Source organism: Osmerus mordax, chromosome 8, assembly GCF_038355195.1.
Source record: "Osmerus mordax isolate fOsmMor3 chromosome 8, fOsmMor3.pri, whole genome shotgun sequence".
NCBI lineage: Eukaryota > Metazoa > Chordata > Actinopteri > Osmeriformes > Osmeridae > Osmerus > Osmerus mordax.
The window spans coordinates 2990285-3008176 of NC_090057.1; the positions used below are offsets into that span (position 1 = coordinate 2990285).

Consider the following 17892-nt stretch of genomic DNA (forward strand, 5'->3'; position numbering starts at 1 on the left):
ACATATTGGACTCTTATTATGATACTCTTTTTTGTGTAATAAGAACCCTTTCCTCTACTGACTTTCCCACACCCATGACTAGTCTGCATCACCTTCACAGTCCTTGGTGATGCCTCTACTTGGAAAGGCCAGATTTAGCATGAAGAGATGGATCAATAGGAAGATAGCATCAAAAACGTGGAACTGAATGGCAGGTTTAGAGGTATTGACTTTGGACGTTGGAAGCTTTTGAAAGCCATGCTTCACTAGGGCTTAGTGGGAGGATTTGGCCTTAGTGACTTCTTTAACAGAATTTAACAGGGTTCTAACCTATCAAAGTAAGAAAAAGCATTTGCCCCAGAGAGAGACATGGACAAAGCAAGTGAGGGAAAGCAAATGAGACTAAGTGCTTGGGGATAAGATCACATCAACATCTACCCTTGAATGAGACTACACACAGTTACATATATATTGGTGTTAAACATGGTCTACTATGCATTTACTCATTATCCATATCATCAGTACGACTGTCCTTCAAGACAATCACAGGAAAACTTGAAAACAAACAGTATTTATTGGAGTACGTATACCGTGTACATGTTGTGGTGCAGATCAATGTTTTTCACCCTTCCTGAACTGTGCTGAACTCTCGTGGGACAGTTCCAAAGTGAGTGGACATAATAGAAAGTAGACTGTCTCGTTGTTGTCAACAGTAGAGAATGAAGCTTATTTATGCAAGGCAGGGCCAGGACGCAATCCCATCATTCCACTAAGACAAATAAGTCCAAAATGATGGGATTTAACAAGATCAAGATAATACAAATTGTTTTATGTAAGGCAAATGCCATTTGACTAAATATATAATGTAGAAACAGCCCACTATGAACTTAGCATAGACTGTCTTCTCTGTTTAAGCTTTGTCCTCTGGGATTTATGATGGTGCACTTCTACACAGCCATCATTGAGTCCATCCTCACCTCCTCCATCACCGTCTGGTACGCTGCTGCCACTGCCAAGGACAAGAGCAGGCTGCAGCGTATCATCCGCACTGCTGAGAAGGTTATTGGCTGCAATCTGCCTACCCTCGAGGACCCTGAGGCGAGCGAGGAAGATTGTGGCCGACTCCTCCCACCCTTGTCACTCCCTGTTTCAGTCACTCCCCTCCGGCAGAAGGCTGCGGTCCATCAGGACCAATACCACACGCCACAAAAACCGTTTCTTCCCTTCCGCTGTTGGCCTCTTCAACAAGGCCTAGGGTTCACACTGACTTCATGACTCAATGCCCTTAAAACAACACTGCTTTTTGCCCTGGACAATACAATCCTGTACCATTTGTATTTTTTTACATTTTATTGTATAGTTTATTTTAATCTAATTCCATTGCTAGTTATGTATGTGGGGTTATATAATACAAATAAACGTACAATTCCTTTAATCACAACTTTATTACATTATGCATCAATGAGAATCTAACCTGATTCATAAAACACATTATGTTTACCATAACTTTTTATTAAACAGCCCAATGGCTCTAGTTAAGCAGTCAGATCATAACACTTTCCAACTGTAGCATCTTTCCCACACGGTCAAGACAGAGGCTGAAGTGTAGATGGTCATGTCGTTGCGTGGGATCGTGGTGTGGGGTCCTGGCGTAGGGTTGTGGTGTGGGGTCCTGGCGTGGGGTTGTGGTGTGGGGTCCTGGCGTGGGGTTGTGGTGTGGGGTCCTGGTGTGGGGTTGTGGTGGCGTGGGATCGTGGTGTGGGGTTGTGGTGTGGGGTCCTGGCGTGGGGTTGTGGTGTGGGGTCCTGGTGTGGGGTTGTGGCGTGGGATCGTGGTGTGGGGTTGTGGTGTGGGGTCCTGGCGTGGGGTTGTGGTGTGGGGTCCTGGTGTGGGGTTGTGGCGTGGGATCGTGGTGTGGGGTTGTGGTGTGGGGTCCTGGCGTGGGGTTGTGGTGTGGGGTCCTGGCGTGGGGTTGTGGTGTGGGGTCCTGGTGTTGGGTGGTGGCGTGGGATCGTGGTGTGGGGTTGTGGTGTGGGGTCCTGGCGTGGGGTTGTGGCGTGGGATCGTGGTGTGGGGTTGTGGTGTGGGGTCCTGGTGTGGGGTTGTGGCGTGGGATCGTGGTGTGGGGTTGTGGTGTGGGGTCCTGGTGTGGGGTTGTGGCGTGGGATCGTGGTGTGGGGTTGTGGTGTGGGGTCCTGGCGTGGGGTTGTGGTGTGGGGTCCTGGCGTGGGGTTGTGGTGTGGGCTCTTGTTCACATGGCCTGGCGGATCTTCTCTAGGCTCTTCTCGATGTTGTCGATAACCTCCACGGCTGCCTGGGGGATCCGGGTGCCCGGGCCGAAGATGCAACACACACCACTCTGGAAGAGGAACTCGTAGTCCTGCACAGGGAACATGGGAGGGGAACAGAACATAGGTTCTCAGATCTAGAGAACTGTGGATTTGTAGTTTGAAAGAGACAATAGATAAGCAAGACGTGTACATACAGTATAGGCTGGCTACCGTACATATGCTGTCCTGAATCTTATATCACAACCAGCCCCTAGAAATATCTACAAGGATATAATTCATCGACCAGATCAGACAAAAAACGACAGGGGTGCTAGAAACCTACAACTACAAATCTTGTTCTGTAACACCATTCTCTTCTCATAAAAAAACAAAATGACTACAACTAAGATTATTAATGCAGCCTTCTAAACAAGAGGACATCCAACATGAATACAGTGATGATTCCTACTCAAGTTGTTTACACTTTTCCCTTTGTAGAAGACAAATAAAGCTTCTTTTAAATTGATTACGTAGGTACAGCCCAGTCGAATGTTCTACTGACAAGAGCTAGAACAAAAAAAGGAGCATCAATTAAAGTAACATTGTTAGTCAACCATAGACTACTATCTATGACAACATGCCATTTCTAGGAAACTCCATGTACCCTTTCAGCGCCTAAGTACTTATCATGTTATAAAATGTTTTGGACTATGTCCATCTAACTATAACAAGTCTATAATTGACACATCTGTGTATTTGTGGTGTGGTGTGTATCACGAGGCTGAAACAGCACGTGATACCTTTCTATGAAAAACCACATATGAACGGGGAGGAAATCGCTGCTTTCAGCATCGACCCACAGTCCTGCAGACAAAAACACAGGTCGTCATGCATCACCCTTTTCGTTCTGGCAAACAAGTTTCATACTCGCAACATGTAATATCCATCGACCTCCTACCCAGGAATCAGAAGGATTATGTAGGAAGGAAGCAGAAGTATGGAGCCCAAGCCTCGCAGGGCACTCTGCAGGGGTGGGAATAATCACAGTGGATGCTGGTTCTCTGACCCATCCACCGAGTCCCTTTCTCACCAAATCTAAAGCTGACATCTACTACTGTAACACTATCCATCCTGAGATCCTGATTATAGATCTAGTCTGTGGGAGAGTAAGAGAGAGATGGAGAGAGGGGGAGTGAGTGGAAGGGAGAGAGTGACAAACTGGGGGAATTCAATTGATTCTGTAAATCAGAGATAAAAGCATTTTTCCAGGGTGCACTCACAGCTTCTCCTTAAGTTCATCATCTGGATTGGCGAGTGTGAGGCTTGGTGAAGGATCCTCTCCTACTTATATAACCTTCCTCAGCACACTGTCAAAGAACCCTTCTGAGACTAAAACCACCATTCCAGGGCTTTAACTATGAGGACGCTGTGTTGGAGAGTGCTATCCAGCCTTCCCCAGACAAGCCCCCCCCCCTGAGAAACAGCCGGAATGTAAGACTAATCCCAAGCTGGCAAAATATTGTTTCTGTTAAGGTAAGAGGACATCTGACAGGTAGAAAGAGAAAGAGAGCGAGAGAGAGAGAGAAAGAAAGGGGGGAGAAAGAGAGAGGGGGGGACAGAGAGAGAGAGAGAGAGATGACAGAGACCAAGCTATATCCGTCAGCGGGGAGACAGGAATTGACACGCGTTGATCCTCAGGAGGTCAGAGGTTACCTGTGGTGGAATGACGCCCCCGCAGATGACCAGGATGTCGGGGCGGTTCAGGTTCCTCAGCTCCTTGATGAGCTCTGGAACCAGCGTCTTGTGCCCCGCTGCCAGGGTACTGACGCCCACGCAGTGCACATCTGCATCCACCGCCTGCTGTGCCACCTCCAGCGGAGTCTGCTCTCACAAGGGAACACAGGAGAAAACCTGACTGAGACTCGCGCTAAGGATTTAAAGGTCCCATGGCATGCTGTTTTTGGATGCTTTTATATAGGCCTTAGTGGTCCCCTAATACTGTATCTGAAGTCTCTTTCCCGAAATTCAGCCTTGGTGCAGAATTACAGGCACTATGAGCAGTCCCACAATGAGCTTTCCTCAGGACGTGCTGTTTCTGTGTCTGTAGCTTTAAATGCCATGAGGAGGAGAGAGGCGGGGCTAACTGCCATGCTTCGGTCGTTTGCAAGCCATGATGTCTCGAGGAAAAATCGATATCACGCTTGCATGGTCGTAGTTCATTTTCTCATGGGCGCTCCAGATTCTCTCGGCGGGCAAAGCAGAGAAAGGGGAGGTAACCTTTCCTCTTATGACATAAGAGGAACATTTTCAAATCGGAGCGTTTGAGCTTTCATTTTCTCAAAGGCGGAGAAGAATACCCAGGGCTTGGTTTACACCTATCAACATTTTTAGCCACGTGGGGACCAAAGGCAGGCTAGGGGAACTCATATTAATGTTAAATAACCTCTGAAAGTGACATTTTCATGTCATGGGACCTTTAAGGACAAACTGTTCATGATGAAAGACAGTGATTTTCAGGTCATTTTATATTCTGGTCAGGGAGACGACAAAGAGAAGCCTGGAAAGGATCCTCAGACCAACTCAGTATGGTCCTTTACCAAGGACAGACCCTTAATCTGACAGCCGCCTTGAAAACTATTGGAGAAAAAGAGATCTGTGAAGCTACACAGGTGCAAATGAATTAGATTCCACTTAACAGCGATCAATACCTTAAGAAAAGCCTGTTTACATGTAGGTTCACCTGGAATGACATGTATTAGCCATAAAAAAAATAGCAGCCAGGTGTGAACCTACAGGGAAGCTGTCCCAAGGGCAGGCAGAGGACACAGGTTAGTGAGCGCTGGATGTGTGATGATGCCTTTTTATCAAGGATCCCCGAAAGGTGTAACAACAGGAGGAGGACGTATGTACATGTAAATACTGCCAGGTGAAGTCTTCAGAGAGATGACACACACACACGTGGCAGTTATGAAACACAGGTTCCAGTCATGTGAGAGACACACATGGGTCACACTCACCCATCTGAACAATCGTCTGACATTTCCCTTGGTCACGTACTCGCAATTTTGATGGCATTTAGGATTGATGGATTTTTCTGTACAAAAATAAATAATGACTTGGCCAGAGAAAGTTTAATCTTTGGCTGTGGTGGGAAGTAAAACAAGGTTGATGGATGACAGCAAGAGATTTGATTTAGACAAAAGTTGAGACTTATCTTGGGGACACAGTCACACACATCTCAACTGAATGTGAAGTCATTACACACTAGATTTGACACAAAGTCGTACAAAGACATGGTTCTGTCACTAACGTCAGCTAAGAGATAAGAAACCTAACAGACTGTCCGTATTGTACGTCCTGCTTCAACTTCATCCAAGACGCGTACGATTTCTATCAAAGTCGTTTATTAGATTTGCTGTCCAGACTCCAATACCACGTTATCGCTCTGTCACAGGCATGATACCGTTTAGATGTCTCACCCGAGTGTTCGGAGCAGACTCTACCGTACTAGCAGCCCCACACACACCATCAACTTGTGACCACACTCTGTAAAGAGACAAATGATCTTGAGTTCGTACTTAGGGAGCATCGTTCTAGAACACTGCAAAGGTCAATGTAAATATGAATGGAGGCCGTGAAATCCTGTCTGAGAGAGGGAAAGCAGTGAGACTGGGCTCTGGGGTAAGCAGCAAGAGATAGATTGCCATACTTCACTGCATGGAAGGTTTTCCCTTATGGTCCAGCTAATTGTCAGTCTCTCTGAAGAGGAAGAGGTTAGGGAGGCCGAGAATGTTAATGATACCTAGCCAGTAGACAAAAGGAAATGGGCACTTTTGCATGAATAAAAGGGAGGGATTAGTGATATTTTCCAAACTTGTGTGAAACAGTATCTTAACTCCAAGGTATTCTCCTTTGATCTGCAGAGCAGCTGTGTTCTTCATTTGTGGGGAATGTTTTGGCTTGGTCTTCAAAGGACTTCAGCCCTAGCGATACAACACTAGTTTAGGCTATTTTATCTTGTTAAACAGCATTAAACATGAGTATGGCTCTTTTATCCATATGTGTTTATGTCCCCACAGCTGCTCACTGTAATACAGAGTAATAAACAAAACCTAGTTGGAATAAATTTAACCTAGGGGCCCTCAGCGCCACAGATTATACAGGCCATCGATGTCTACAACATCACACAACATCTCACAAGGGAATGGGTATAGCTCAGAAGTGTAGCTTCAGACTGGACTAGACGTTGAAGGCAGGGCTAGAAATGAACGGCGTCCAGTAAATTTTCCCCCCAAAACCTTTTTCAAACCTTTTTTACCCCAGCCACACCAAGAATTGTGTTAGCCCCACCACGAAACAAGCAGGACAATTGTGTATTCTCTTGTGTATGTATTCAATTTGAAATTCAGACATTGATTTAAGCCCCTCGTCTGTATGGATTACTTAAAGTGTTGCAAATAACCTAGACCCATGTCAGAATGTCAAAATGCAAAAACACAAGAATTTACATTTTGGGACAGGTCACGTTTAGTTTGGGACGGTTCATTTTGCACTTCGGGACGGTACTGGGACAGTGAGGGGAAAGGTTAGTTGCGAGCCCTGGTTCCAGGTTCACATCCTAGTCTGGACATCCCACCTTGGACCAACTGAATCCATTATTATTAGCATTATTTAAATCAAAACCCATGAGCACACCATGAGCACTGTATGTGCTGACTCACCTGGAAGAGAGGTCCAATGTCCACATCAAAGCCCAGGTCAGCGAAGCCTGTGGCGATGACCTTTGCGCCCCTGTCATGACCGTCCTGGCCCATCTTTGCCACCAATAGACGAGGGTTTCTCCCTTCATGCTTTTTAAACTCAATAACCCTGGAAACGGCATGCAGGAAATGACACGGGCAACCTCATTAGCACATATACAGACAATGTCTGTGGTCAAGTGTCCCACCACAAAATGTCTGAATGAAAACTCATGACTCCAAATTACAAACATTGTACCGTACAAACATACTCTATACTATGAAAATGATGTGCATGATTATCTAAATACCTGACACAGCATCACTCAAAGGGATACATTTTCCTTTTAAATATAAAACCTCATTTACAAACCCCTTCATAATCAGATTAAAGAGAGGCTTCATGAAGCCATGTAACAGTCCTAGTCTCACAGGTAGTTGTCCATCTTACCGGTTGTTGGTCAGCGAGATTTCCTCGTTTTCTCCGTACTCGCTGCGATAGGCTCCACTCACCATCCTGGTGCTGGCTTTGTGCTCTCCGAACACAGTCTTCATGGCGTCTGTGATCTCCCCGACTGAACACCTGTTTAAGAGAACATGTTCCCTCGCAAGGATTATAAAGACAAACCAGTGGAAAAGGACCCAACTAGCACCATACCAAAACCATTCTAGAGCCAAGCTAGGAGCATTCTAGAACCCGACTAGAAACATACAAAAACTATTCTAGAGCCAACCTAATAGCATTCTAGAACCCGACTAGAACCATACCAAAACCATTCTAGTGCCAAGCTAGGAGCATTCTAGAACCCGACTAGAACCATACCAAAACCATTCTAGAGCAAAGCTAGGAGCATTTTAGAACCCGACTAGAACCATTCAAAACCATTCTAGAACCCGACTAGAACCATACCAAAACCATTCTAGAGCCAAGCTAGGAGCATTCTAGAACCCGACTAAAGCACGACGGGTCTGGGGTTTGAGGGCGTACCTGGCACGGGCTGCCTCTACAGCCAGGCCCAGGAGGTTCCCCTCCCGTGTGCGAGCGCACTCCTCGATGGCTGCCAGGCACGCCCTGGCCTTCTCTGCATCACGGCTCGCTCTGACCTGCCGGAAGAACCGAGCCACAACATTAGAATTACGTCTTGGACCAGCCTTTACAGGGAGGACATGGCCCGTGTCACATATTGAGACTGTATCCATCTCACAGTACACGATGAAGTGTGTAACTGTGTGTGTGAAGTGTGTGTTTCTAATTAGCCCCTGTGGCACAACAGCTGAAACTGAAATAACATCAGTTATTGGGCAATTAGGCTTGGCTGTAGATCTCTCTATTAAAGGGCTGTGCTAAATGTGTACGCCACCAGTTTCTATAAATCAATGTCCACACAGACTCTGCTGAAAACAGATAGGCAGACAGACAGACAGGCAGACAGACAGACAGACAGGCAGGCAGGCAGACAGGCAGGCAGAGAGAGAGACAGATGGACGTTCAGAGAGACTGACAGACAGACAGACAGGAAGCTTTATCACTACATAAGGAGGTTAGGTTTAATTTAAAACCAGTCTTTCTATTTCAAATCTCAACAATTAGTTCCTCAACCATCCCGCCTCTGCCTTCATTAACCGAACCTACACTTGTCTGAGCGTCTGAGCAGCCGTATCCCTGAGAGACAGAGAAGTGTGAAGAGGGAGGGATGTGAACATGATACATCTATGCTGCTCTTCTCTCAGGTCAACCCTGTTTGATTCTAAGTGACCTTTCAGGAGAGCCAGATAGACTGCAGCATTACCGTGGTAGAACCTGGCTTCCCAGGCACTGGTGCTCGAGTGCCAATGTGTACAGCTCCTAATGCAAATCAAATGGATTTGATTCTAAACTGCCTAATCCCTTTGTGCTCAACAAATGGAACAAGACTGCAAAAACAAAAACTCCAAACTTGATAGAATTTCGCCTGGAGGAGATAATCCTGCTGTTCATCCTGCTGTTCATGTCTGCCTCTCATCCAGGCAGACATCATGTAAAGGATATCACAACTTTGGCAATATGTGAAGCCTGCAGCTGTATGCCCTGGAGTAGATGTTGGCTTACAGACGCATTTTGAATCCCAGCAGTGGAGGAATTAAAATGATCTCATGTACAATAATAAGGTCAGAGTGGATGAAGCCATCTGCCTGCTAGCGGTCCAAATCCATGTTTCTGACACCAGATAGTAGGAAACAAAGTATTCTACCAAGGATAAACAGGTCAAGGCTGCAACACAAGAGGAGTACCCTTTCCTTCAGCGGATCAGATTTACACACATGCTGGACCACTGATTGGATGATTTTTATCTGATCTTTTCAGGGCCAAACAATTGCGTAGCTTTCCCCGGACAGATAAAGGACTTCATTAAAAGTAATACACAAACAAGTTTATTTCTAAAGAGCCGTTTCTTCTCATGTGAAAGCCGAACACCATAATCGGGTCTTATGATCCAAATGTATCATTGAACGGACAGTGCAATTTAGAAGACAGCATCAAGTAATGCATTGCATTTGCTATGGAGGGTTATGATAAAATGGCATTAAGGCTGAAAACATTTGGAGGGGTGCGGATTAGGTGAAATATAATCCAATCATCCAAATGATTTATTTCAGTTGCATTGCAGAGACACAAAGCCCTATTTTGTGTATATGTCTGAGTCCTTTGTATTGCTGATAATGATACAACCTCAATGTTCTAACTCAGCACAAATAATGGTATTATCTTTGTTGAGTTCAAAACCTCTTTTATTTTACTTCCTGACTCTTATCCAACGTTTCTATGAATATTTGTTTGTGTTTTTGTCAGCTGAAGTGTTGTAACTTCAGTTTAAGAGAAGACAGTGGCTTGTTGAAACATGTTTGGCTGAACCCTGTTAGAGAGACCAGCACTATATTGTAGAGCACAGCAATTCAATCTAAACCTCAATTCACCTTTCCACAGATAACCATCTGTAGCAAGGTTGACTCCTCAATCACCCTGAACCCTGATACAGCTGATAGCTTATTTTTTGGCAACATTCCTTTGCTGGTCTAATACCACAGATGGAACATATTATCTGGCGTGTTTGTTTGAACTCTTAACATGACTTCAAACAATGTTACATGGATGTGTTTGTGAGCAAAATGGTAAGACTCGTTGGAGCTGTGATGTGATCTAAGAAGACAGCCAGTCAGACAGACACAGACTCCTGTGAGCGTACGATGTTACTTACGTTCTTCAGTTTGTCGATCTGTTTATTGCGCACGCTGGTGTTGTCAATAGCCAGCACTTCCACCGTCTCCTCTGTCTCCAGACGATACTTGTTCACACCGACAATGACCTCGTTACCTGTGGAGGCCAATCATGAGGAGACACGTTCTGGATCAATGAGAGGACCAAGAACACACACACAAACACAGGTCTGCTACCTGAGCAGCACCAGCTACTGCCAGCTGAAAGCATGGGAACATCTGTGTTTGTTTTTGTCACAAATGACTAAATCCCTATTTTACACAGAGAACACACACTTAGGTGAGGTGGGTCACTTTCAAAGCTAGACAGTAGCCAGTTTGCTCCCAATGGGTTCACTTGGCAAGGAAAACTGACAGATCCCAAGTCACCTAATTTCTCCCCCTCCCCCTCCCCCCTCCCCTCCCCCTCCCCCCTCCCCTCCCCCTACACCTCCCTCCCTCCCTCCCTCCCTCCCTCCCTCCCTCCCTCCTCCTCACAGGCTCTGGCTCTGTGAAGAGGGCAGCAGCAGTTGGAAGGGCTCCCCTTGCGTGCCACACGCTGGCTAACACCTGCCATGTTCACAAGGCCAATCATCTGGCATCTGATAAGACAGCCTGGGGTCCTCGCTGGGATGAAGGGCGCAGATGAGGGAGATGGAGCAAGGAGTTCAAGCTACCTGAATGAGGCCTCCTGTGTGGGGGGGGGGGGTGGGGGGGGGGGGGTATGTGCATGTTTGGTCAAACAGGTGTGAATAGGGTGTGGGAGTCAGATGGCTGAGCGGTTAGGGAATCGGGCTATTGATCAGAAGATTGCCGGTTCAATTCCAGGCTGTGCCCATGACGTTGTGTCCTTGGGCAAGGCACTTCACCCTACTTGCCTCGGGGGGATGTCCCTGTACTTACTGTAAGTCGCTCTGGATAAGAGCGTCTGCCAAATGACTAAATGTAAATGAATACTGAGAAAACCAATGCAACCCCATGAAATAGTAAAGTGACATGATATTACAGTGATAAGAGAGAGGTTTACACTATTGACAGCACTGGGCAGAAGTCTTAGGCACCCAAGATTTGTTGCATGGATATTGTCTGTCTTTATCTGATTTTTGTCCTCTATATGTGTGTTTAGTGAGACAGGAATAAGAGCATGGATCTTGTTGCTATGGTGTTTGGATTTGGGATGTAATTTCCCAGCTGGTTAAGACAACATCACGTCGAGGCCCATTCTCCACAGAGAGCCAGAGAAGATAAATATATTGACAACTGAAATCCAACCAAATCCCTGAATTAACATGCACACACACTTTAGAGGCCCACACTTCAACAATTCCCTTATCATTAGCCTCCAAATCCCAGACACTTCACACCATCTGTGTAAACACACCCTCCACAACCCCTCAGCACACACCACACACGCACACACACACGCACAAAGTGTGTGACTCCTTCCATAGCAGGTCTTTGTAAGGCCAATGATGAACGCGTGAGACAAGGGAACAGAGTGTGCAGTAGGCAGAGCTGCTAGATTGCTTCTGCTCGGTTCCCCAGAGAGACCCCTGGAGTGGCAGGCCTTCAGGCCCTCAGGCCATGTTGCAGCTAGCTCGCGGCAACGAAATTGCGGTTAAAATTCATATATGCAAACTGTGTACAAAGGACTATGTGTAATTCCTATGAGAATGGAGAGTTTTACAGTCCACTTTAATACATATGTCCGCTTCGGCGCATTCAGGATGTGATTGAGGGCTGCTGTGGAATGTAATGGGAATCTGAACGTTTGAGTTGACGTGGGAAGACTCAGGGTCAGATCGCACACAGAGAAATGTGTGAGTAGCCTGGCGACACCTCTACCCCCCCCCCATCCCCCTCCAGTATCTGGGGACAGATGTCCCAGAGGGTGTGCTAACTTGCTGCTCTCATCCGGCACGTGTCCCACGGACAAGGCATAAACCGTTGGGCATCCGCAGCCTGCTTCCTGGCTTCTCAGGGACTGGCATTGTCAGCGACACTGCTGATGCCATCTGCTGAACGAGAGCAAAAACAGCTGGCAGTTCTGCCCTCCAACTCCGCTCTAAATAAGGCATGTAACTAATTGGTGGTTGTGCTGTTTTGGAAACTGTATGGGTCTGGGTGTAGGTCTGGAGGTTGTCTGGGGTGGGAACAGAGAGCTTGGGGTGCGCTTTAGGGCCTTATGCACGACTACACATCAACACGACTGACTGAAGAACACTCTACGGCCGCCAACTCACGACTTTCTATTGAATGTATTCGGTGGACAAAGGTCCTTACACGGTGTTCTGTCCCTTTCAAAGAAGAAAACAATGTCTTTCTAAAGAAAGACATTATCTGGTAAATATAGACATGGTTGGTGGGAACTAACCAGTAAACTTCTGTGCACTTCTGGTTCATGACTATCTGTTGTGCTTACTATAGGAGCTGCTTGTTTGTCGCTTTGGATTAACGCATGAGCTGAATGAAGCAAAATCCCCCCCCCCCCTTTCCCCCCAAAACAGTTTATTAAATATTGAGTGGATGCCTTCTGCCTGACTGGGGCCACAGTCTGCCTAGGGGGAAACACTTACCTTATAGGGTTGTGGAGGAGAGGAAGAGAGCAGGTGGGAGAGAGCAGGTGGGAGAGAGCAGGAGGGAGAGAGCAGGTGGGAGAGAGCAGGAGGGAGAGAGCAGGAGGGAGAAAGCAGGTGAGAGAGAGCAGGTGAGAGAGAGCAGGTGGGAGAGAGCAGGTGGGAGAGAGCAGGAGGGAGAGAGCAGGTGGGAGAGAGCAGGTGAGGGAGAGCAGGTGGGAGAGAGCAGGTGGGAGAGAGCAGGTGGGAGAGAGCAGGAGGGAGAGAGCAGGAGGGAGAGAGCAGGAGGGAGAGAGCAGGTGGGAGAGAGCAGGAGGGAGAGAGCAGGTGGGAGAGAGCAGGTGGGAGAGAGCAGGAGGGAGAGAGCAGGAGGGAGAGAGCAGGTGGGAGAGAGCAGGAGGGAGAGAGCAGGAGGGAGAGAGCAGGAGGGAGAGAGCAGGAGGGAGAGAGCAGGAGGGAGAGAGGAGGAGGGAGAGAGCAGGTGAGGGAGAGCAGGTGGGAGAGAGCAGGAGGAACAGTTAGGTCAGGGTGGTACAGTGTGCAGTACCTGAGTCTATGCGAGCCTGTCTGCGGGCAGCACACTCCTCTATGCGTAGTTTAGGAATGCCCTCAGCCACAGCCCTGGCCATGCCCCCCATCTCCTCAATCTCACTGATGAACTACACAGGAGAGGAGAGGACAACACACACACACACATATTAACATGGAGCAAAACTCTTCTAAACAAGTTGGGAAAACAATATGGACAAATTCTAAGCAGTGGAGCGCTGGCCCCTGACACTCCTGACCCCTGACCTTTAGGGCGGTGTTGTAGACGTCATCTGTCAGGGCCTCCATCATGTGGGATCCGCCCCAGGGGTCGGCCACGTTGGGTATCCCAGACTCCTCCTGGATGATGATCTGGGTGTTGCGGGCGATGCGGGCGCTCTTGACCGTGGGCAGACCCAGAGCCTCGTCAAACGAGTTGGTGTGGAGCGACTGGGTCCCCCCGAACACTGCTGCCATGGCCTCGATCACAGTCCTCACCACGTTGTTGTAGGGGTCCTGGAGGGGGGCACAGAGGAGACAGAGCCCTCGGGGTCTAGCACAGACACTCCACATGGAAGTGGCTCCATACAACATCCACATTCAGATCCGTCTGAATTCACTGATGCTGAAGACAATTGAGTCTGTTAGAACAGCTAATCTGATGTTACATGTCCCAGGAAGGATCCCATGGTGCCAGTGTTGGCTGCAGATACCTGTTCAGTGAGAGACCATCCTGAGGTCTGGCAGTGCGTTCTGAGGAGGAGGGACTTGACCATCTTGGGCTGGAAGTTCTTCTTGATCAGCGTGGCCCAGAGTCGCCGCCCAGCCCGCAGTTTGGCTATCTCCATGTAGAAGTTCATGCCAATGCCCCAGAAAAAGGACAGCCTGACAGGACAGAGGGAAGCAGGGAGTGAGTGTGCGTGTGACAGAGATTTGTCTAAAAACATGCATCTTCATGTCAGAGTCAAATCTTTCTGTCAAAACACACCAAAGAAACAAATAAATAAATTCAGGATTGACCCAGCCTCCAACTTCCAAGAAGATACTTTTCTCTGTGAATGACCTACGCTTGCCTCAATCAATGCCATTCAAGTTAAGGCCCTGTCACTGTAGACTGGATGATGAGGATGTTTCAAAATCACCGCCCTCCCACAAACCAGGAAGTGTCTGTGTGATTGGCAGGGGCAGCTTAGCTTAGCTCCAGTGTGCTGCAGGGAGCAAATGGAAGGAGGATAAAGGGATGATGAGGGAGGGATGATGAGGGCGGGCATGTAGTTTATGACGCATAACAGAACACTCAGAACAAAACAAAAGAGCCTGAGTGAGATGGTAAGGTCAGTGAATACGTCGTTCCTCTTCAGCACTTAGGGAGAGAGACAGATCTCACATCAGAGTTCTCCTCCCCAGAGGTCTGCAGTTCAATATCTGATCTGGAGGACTGTCACATGGCTCCCCAGGGCACAGTGAAGATGGGCAAACTCAAGACAACAGAGAGAGACTGTGGGAACATAACTGAGACTTTGTGACTATTCTGGGCATTATAAACCCATCCATTACTTTCACACATGGGTTTTTGTGAAGTTATGATCTTGATACAGATCTTATGACCAGTGCTGCGGGAAGTAGGGATGCTGAGGGCGAGTAAATAAATTAAAAAATTGAGTTTTAGACAAAAAAATGTAGCTGTATATTCGTTTCTCATATCAAGGTTGGCAATGAGCACCACGGACAACGTACAATCATTCCACACAGCCAAGCCACAATGACTAAATGTATATTTACATTTAGTCATTTAGCAGACGCTCTTATCCAGAGCGACTTACAGTAAGTACAGGGACATTCCCACCGAGGCAAGTAGGGTGAAGTGCATTGCCCAAGGACACAACGTCATCTGGCACGGACGGGAATCGAACTGGCAACCTTCTGATTACAAGCCCGCTTCCCTAACCGCTCAGCCACCTGACTCCCTATATTTGATCAGTGCTGTTAGTTCAGCATCTATATGCACACTCATTCCTGCCAGGCCCAATTACTTTAAGTCGCGGTCCCCACCCCCACCCCCGCCAACACCCCTTGTTACAAGGGGAGTCAGGTGGCTGAGCGGTTAGGGAGTCGGACTCGTAATCTGAAGGTTACCGGGTCGATTCCCGGCTGTGCCAATTGACGTTGTGTCCTTGGGCAAGGCATTTCACCCTACTTGCCTCGAGGGGAATGTCCCTGTACTTACTGTAAGTCGCTCTGGATAAGAGCGTCTGCTAAATGACTAAATGTAAATGTTACAAATTACCTTGCGACAAGGTCCCGTTACTTTTCTTCTTACCTGGGAGCAAACTCGTCGATGGTGAGGCCGGCTTTCAGCCCTGTGCGGCAGTACTCCAAGCCGTTGGCGATGGTGTAAGCCACCTCTAAGATGGCGTCTGCCCCAGCTTCTTGAAGGTGGTAGCCACTGATGGAGATGGAATTGAACTTGGGCATGTTCTGTTAGGGTTGGAAGGTAAACGCAAACCGAATTTGTCATTTGATTTGCAGAACTCAAATCGGAACTTCTACCGGGTACTTAATCAAGTTGGACAGTAAAAGTTACATAAATAAACTAAGTGGAAACAGTGGATGCCTACTTGGGATGTGTAGGCGAAGATATCCGCGATAGCGTGCATGGATGGTTCCGGGGGGAAGATATAGGTGTTGCGCACCATGAACTCTTTCAGGATGTCATTCTGGATGGTCCCTGTAAGCTTGGCTTTGGACACCCCCTGCTCCTCTCCCGTCACTATGAACATGGCCAGGACAGGGATCACTGCCCCATTCATTGTCATGGAAACGGACATGCGCTCCAGTGGGATTCCGTCAAACAGCATCTTCATGTCTTCCACGGTGTCTATGGCAACTCCAGCCATTCCCACATCTCCATGGACGCGGGGGTTGTCCGAGTCGTAGCCTCTGTGCGTGGGGAGGTCGAAGGCCACAGACAACCCTTGCTGTCCAGCTTGAAATAGAAAGAGAAACGTAGAGAGAGAGTGAGTTCGAGATGAAAGAGAGGTTACTACAAGCGGTAAGATGGAGGTGATTCAACCATAAACTACACTTGAGGAGATGACTTTAAGAGTCTTTCCGTTTTACATCAGGCGCTTATAAAATTATTGAATTTATCTTTCATTGGATTACGTTTATTTTATTCAACTGACCTTAAGAACAGAAAAGTGTATAAAAAGGCCTTTTCATTGCTGCACGAATATTTACACAATTTTTAGAGCTAATAACACCAAAAAGAACTGCAATTACTGGTTCAGAGGGTGACCACAAACACTGAAGGATGTTTACAGTCCTGGCGCTAGACGGTGCACGTGTGTCCGCGAGGTGTAAAGTATTTACCTTTGATATTATCCCTGTAAAACTTGTTGCTTTCTTCCACTGTGCTGAAGCCAGCATACTGTCTGATGGTCCAGGGTCTAGATGTGTACATGGTAGGATAGGGCCCCCTAGTGTAGGGGAAAACTCCTGGCAGTTCATCTGGGACCGCAGCAGAGTCTGACTTTGTGTAAACGGGCTTGATGTTGATGCCTTCGGGCGTGCGCCAGATCAGGTCCTCGGGGTTCTTCCCTTTGAGCTGCTTTTTGGCCAGGTTCGCCCATTCTGGATTGAGCTCCAGCTCGTCGCGACTGCGAGCGGCGGTGCGGAACTTGCGGGAGCGTGTGTGTGTGTCGGAGACGGAGGTTCCAACAAGTCGCCGAGCAGTCAGAGCTGCACATGCTCTCTGTGCGGTCAGCATGCTGGCGGCTGTCCGGAGGACTCAGTAACACATGAGACACCTGTGTAGGCAGAGGAAGAGAGTTGGTGATAATTAAAATAAATTAAAAAGTTGAAAATAGATTCACTAACAACTGTCTATATAATCTAAATATAACAGCACTCATGCATTCATTGGGGCATGTAACACACACGGTTAGAGGACGATTACATATGCGATTACGTATACCACCCCGCTAGCTTTCGCTACTATCTGTGTAAGTGTTGGTGTATTTCAAAGAATGGCTGGAAACCTGGTATAAGTCATTTGGGCGACTTTAAGTGACTTACAATAAGATAAACGTCGTGCTTGCAAAAACGTTATAACTTAGTTAAGTGACTTGCATGTTGCCAAACTGGCTGTCAATTTCATGACATTAGTTCTGTTCCTGCTTTAGCTAGCTATATAGCTAACTACCTACGTTAGCTATATAGCTAGCCTGCACTAGCTGTAAAATGCATTATTCAGCTTGAGTGGTGAAGAAACATGAAACATCCTACAATTGGATATGATAGAAGACTTTCACAGCAAGAGGGTATGTTTTCAGCTAACGCAATTGTATTAGTAAGCACACATTCTGACCTTGTATTTGTTTTGTTGTTGAGTGGCGTTGAAGTAAAGGCGTGTGTTTGCCTGACCAATAACGTTTCACAACATCAAAACTGACCAATCGCAAAGAAGTAGCGCTTGTTACACTCTGAACTAAGACACCGGATGTAAAAAAAGCAGCAAGAGAGTTTAGAATCTTAACGAGATGTATCACGCTCGCCGCTGTTCGT

At 47.3% G+C, this 17892-nt stretch overlaps 1 protein-coding gene across 1 annotated transcript; it reads right to left on the minus strand.

Moving 5' to 3' along the window:
- Window positions 1-1405: 1405 nt before the first annotated feature.
- mmut (methylmalonyl CoA mutase) lies at window positions 1406-17741 on the minus strand. The gene is made up of 13 exons (XM_067242162.1): window positions 17696-17741; window positions 16699-17135; window positions 15945-16312; window positions 15647-15804; window positions 14040-14211; window positions 13594-13842; window positions 13346-13457; window positions 10225-10340; window positions 7977-8092; window positions 7440-7571; window positions 6971-7118; window positions 3963-4130; window positions 1406-2359 (listed from the first exon to the last, which is right to left on the minus strand). The coding sequence occupies exons 2-13, from the start codon at window positions 17093-17095 to the stop codon at window positions 2231-2233; spliced, it is 2265 nt and encodes a 754-aa protein (XP_067098263.1). The 5' UTR covers window positions 17096-17135; window positions 17696-17741; the 3' UTR covers window positions 1406-2230.
- Between the last annotated feature and the right edge of the window lie 151 nt (window positions 17742-17892).

Excerpts from the sequence above, each read along its gene's own strand:
- mmut (XM_067242162.1), bottom strand. The coding sequence starts at position 17,095 with ATGCTGACCGCACAGAGAGCATGTGCAGCTCTGACTGCTCGGCGACTT. Across the intron at positions 7,572-7,976 it reads GTAGAGGCAGCCCGTGCCAG|GTGTTCAGTCGGGGAGATCA; the intron begins GTACGCCCTCAA and ends TCTCTTAAACAG. Across the intron at positions 2,360-3,962 it reads GGGGCGTCATTCCACCACAG|GACTACGAGTTCCTCTTCCA; the intron begins GTAACCTCTGAC and ends TTCCCTGTGCAG.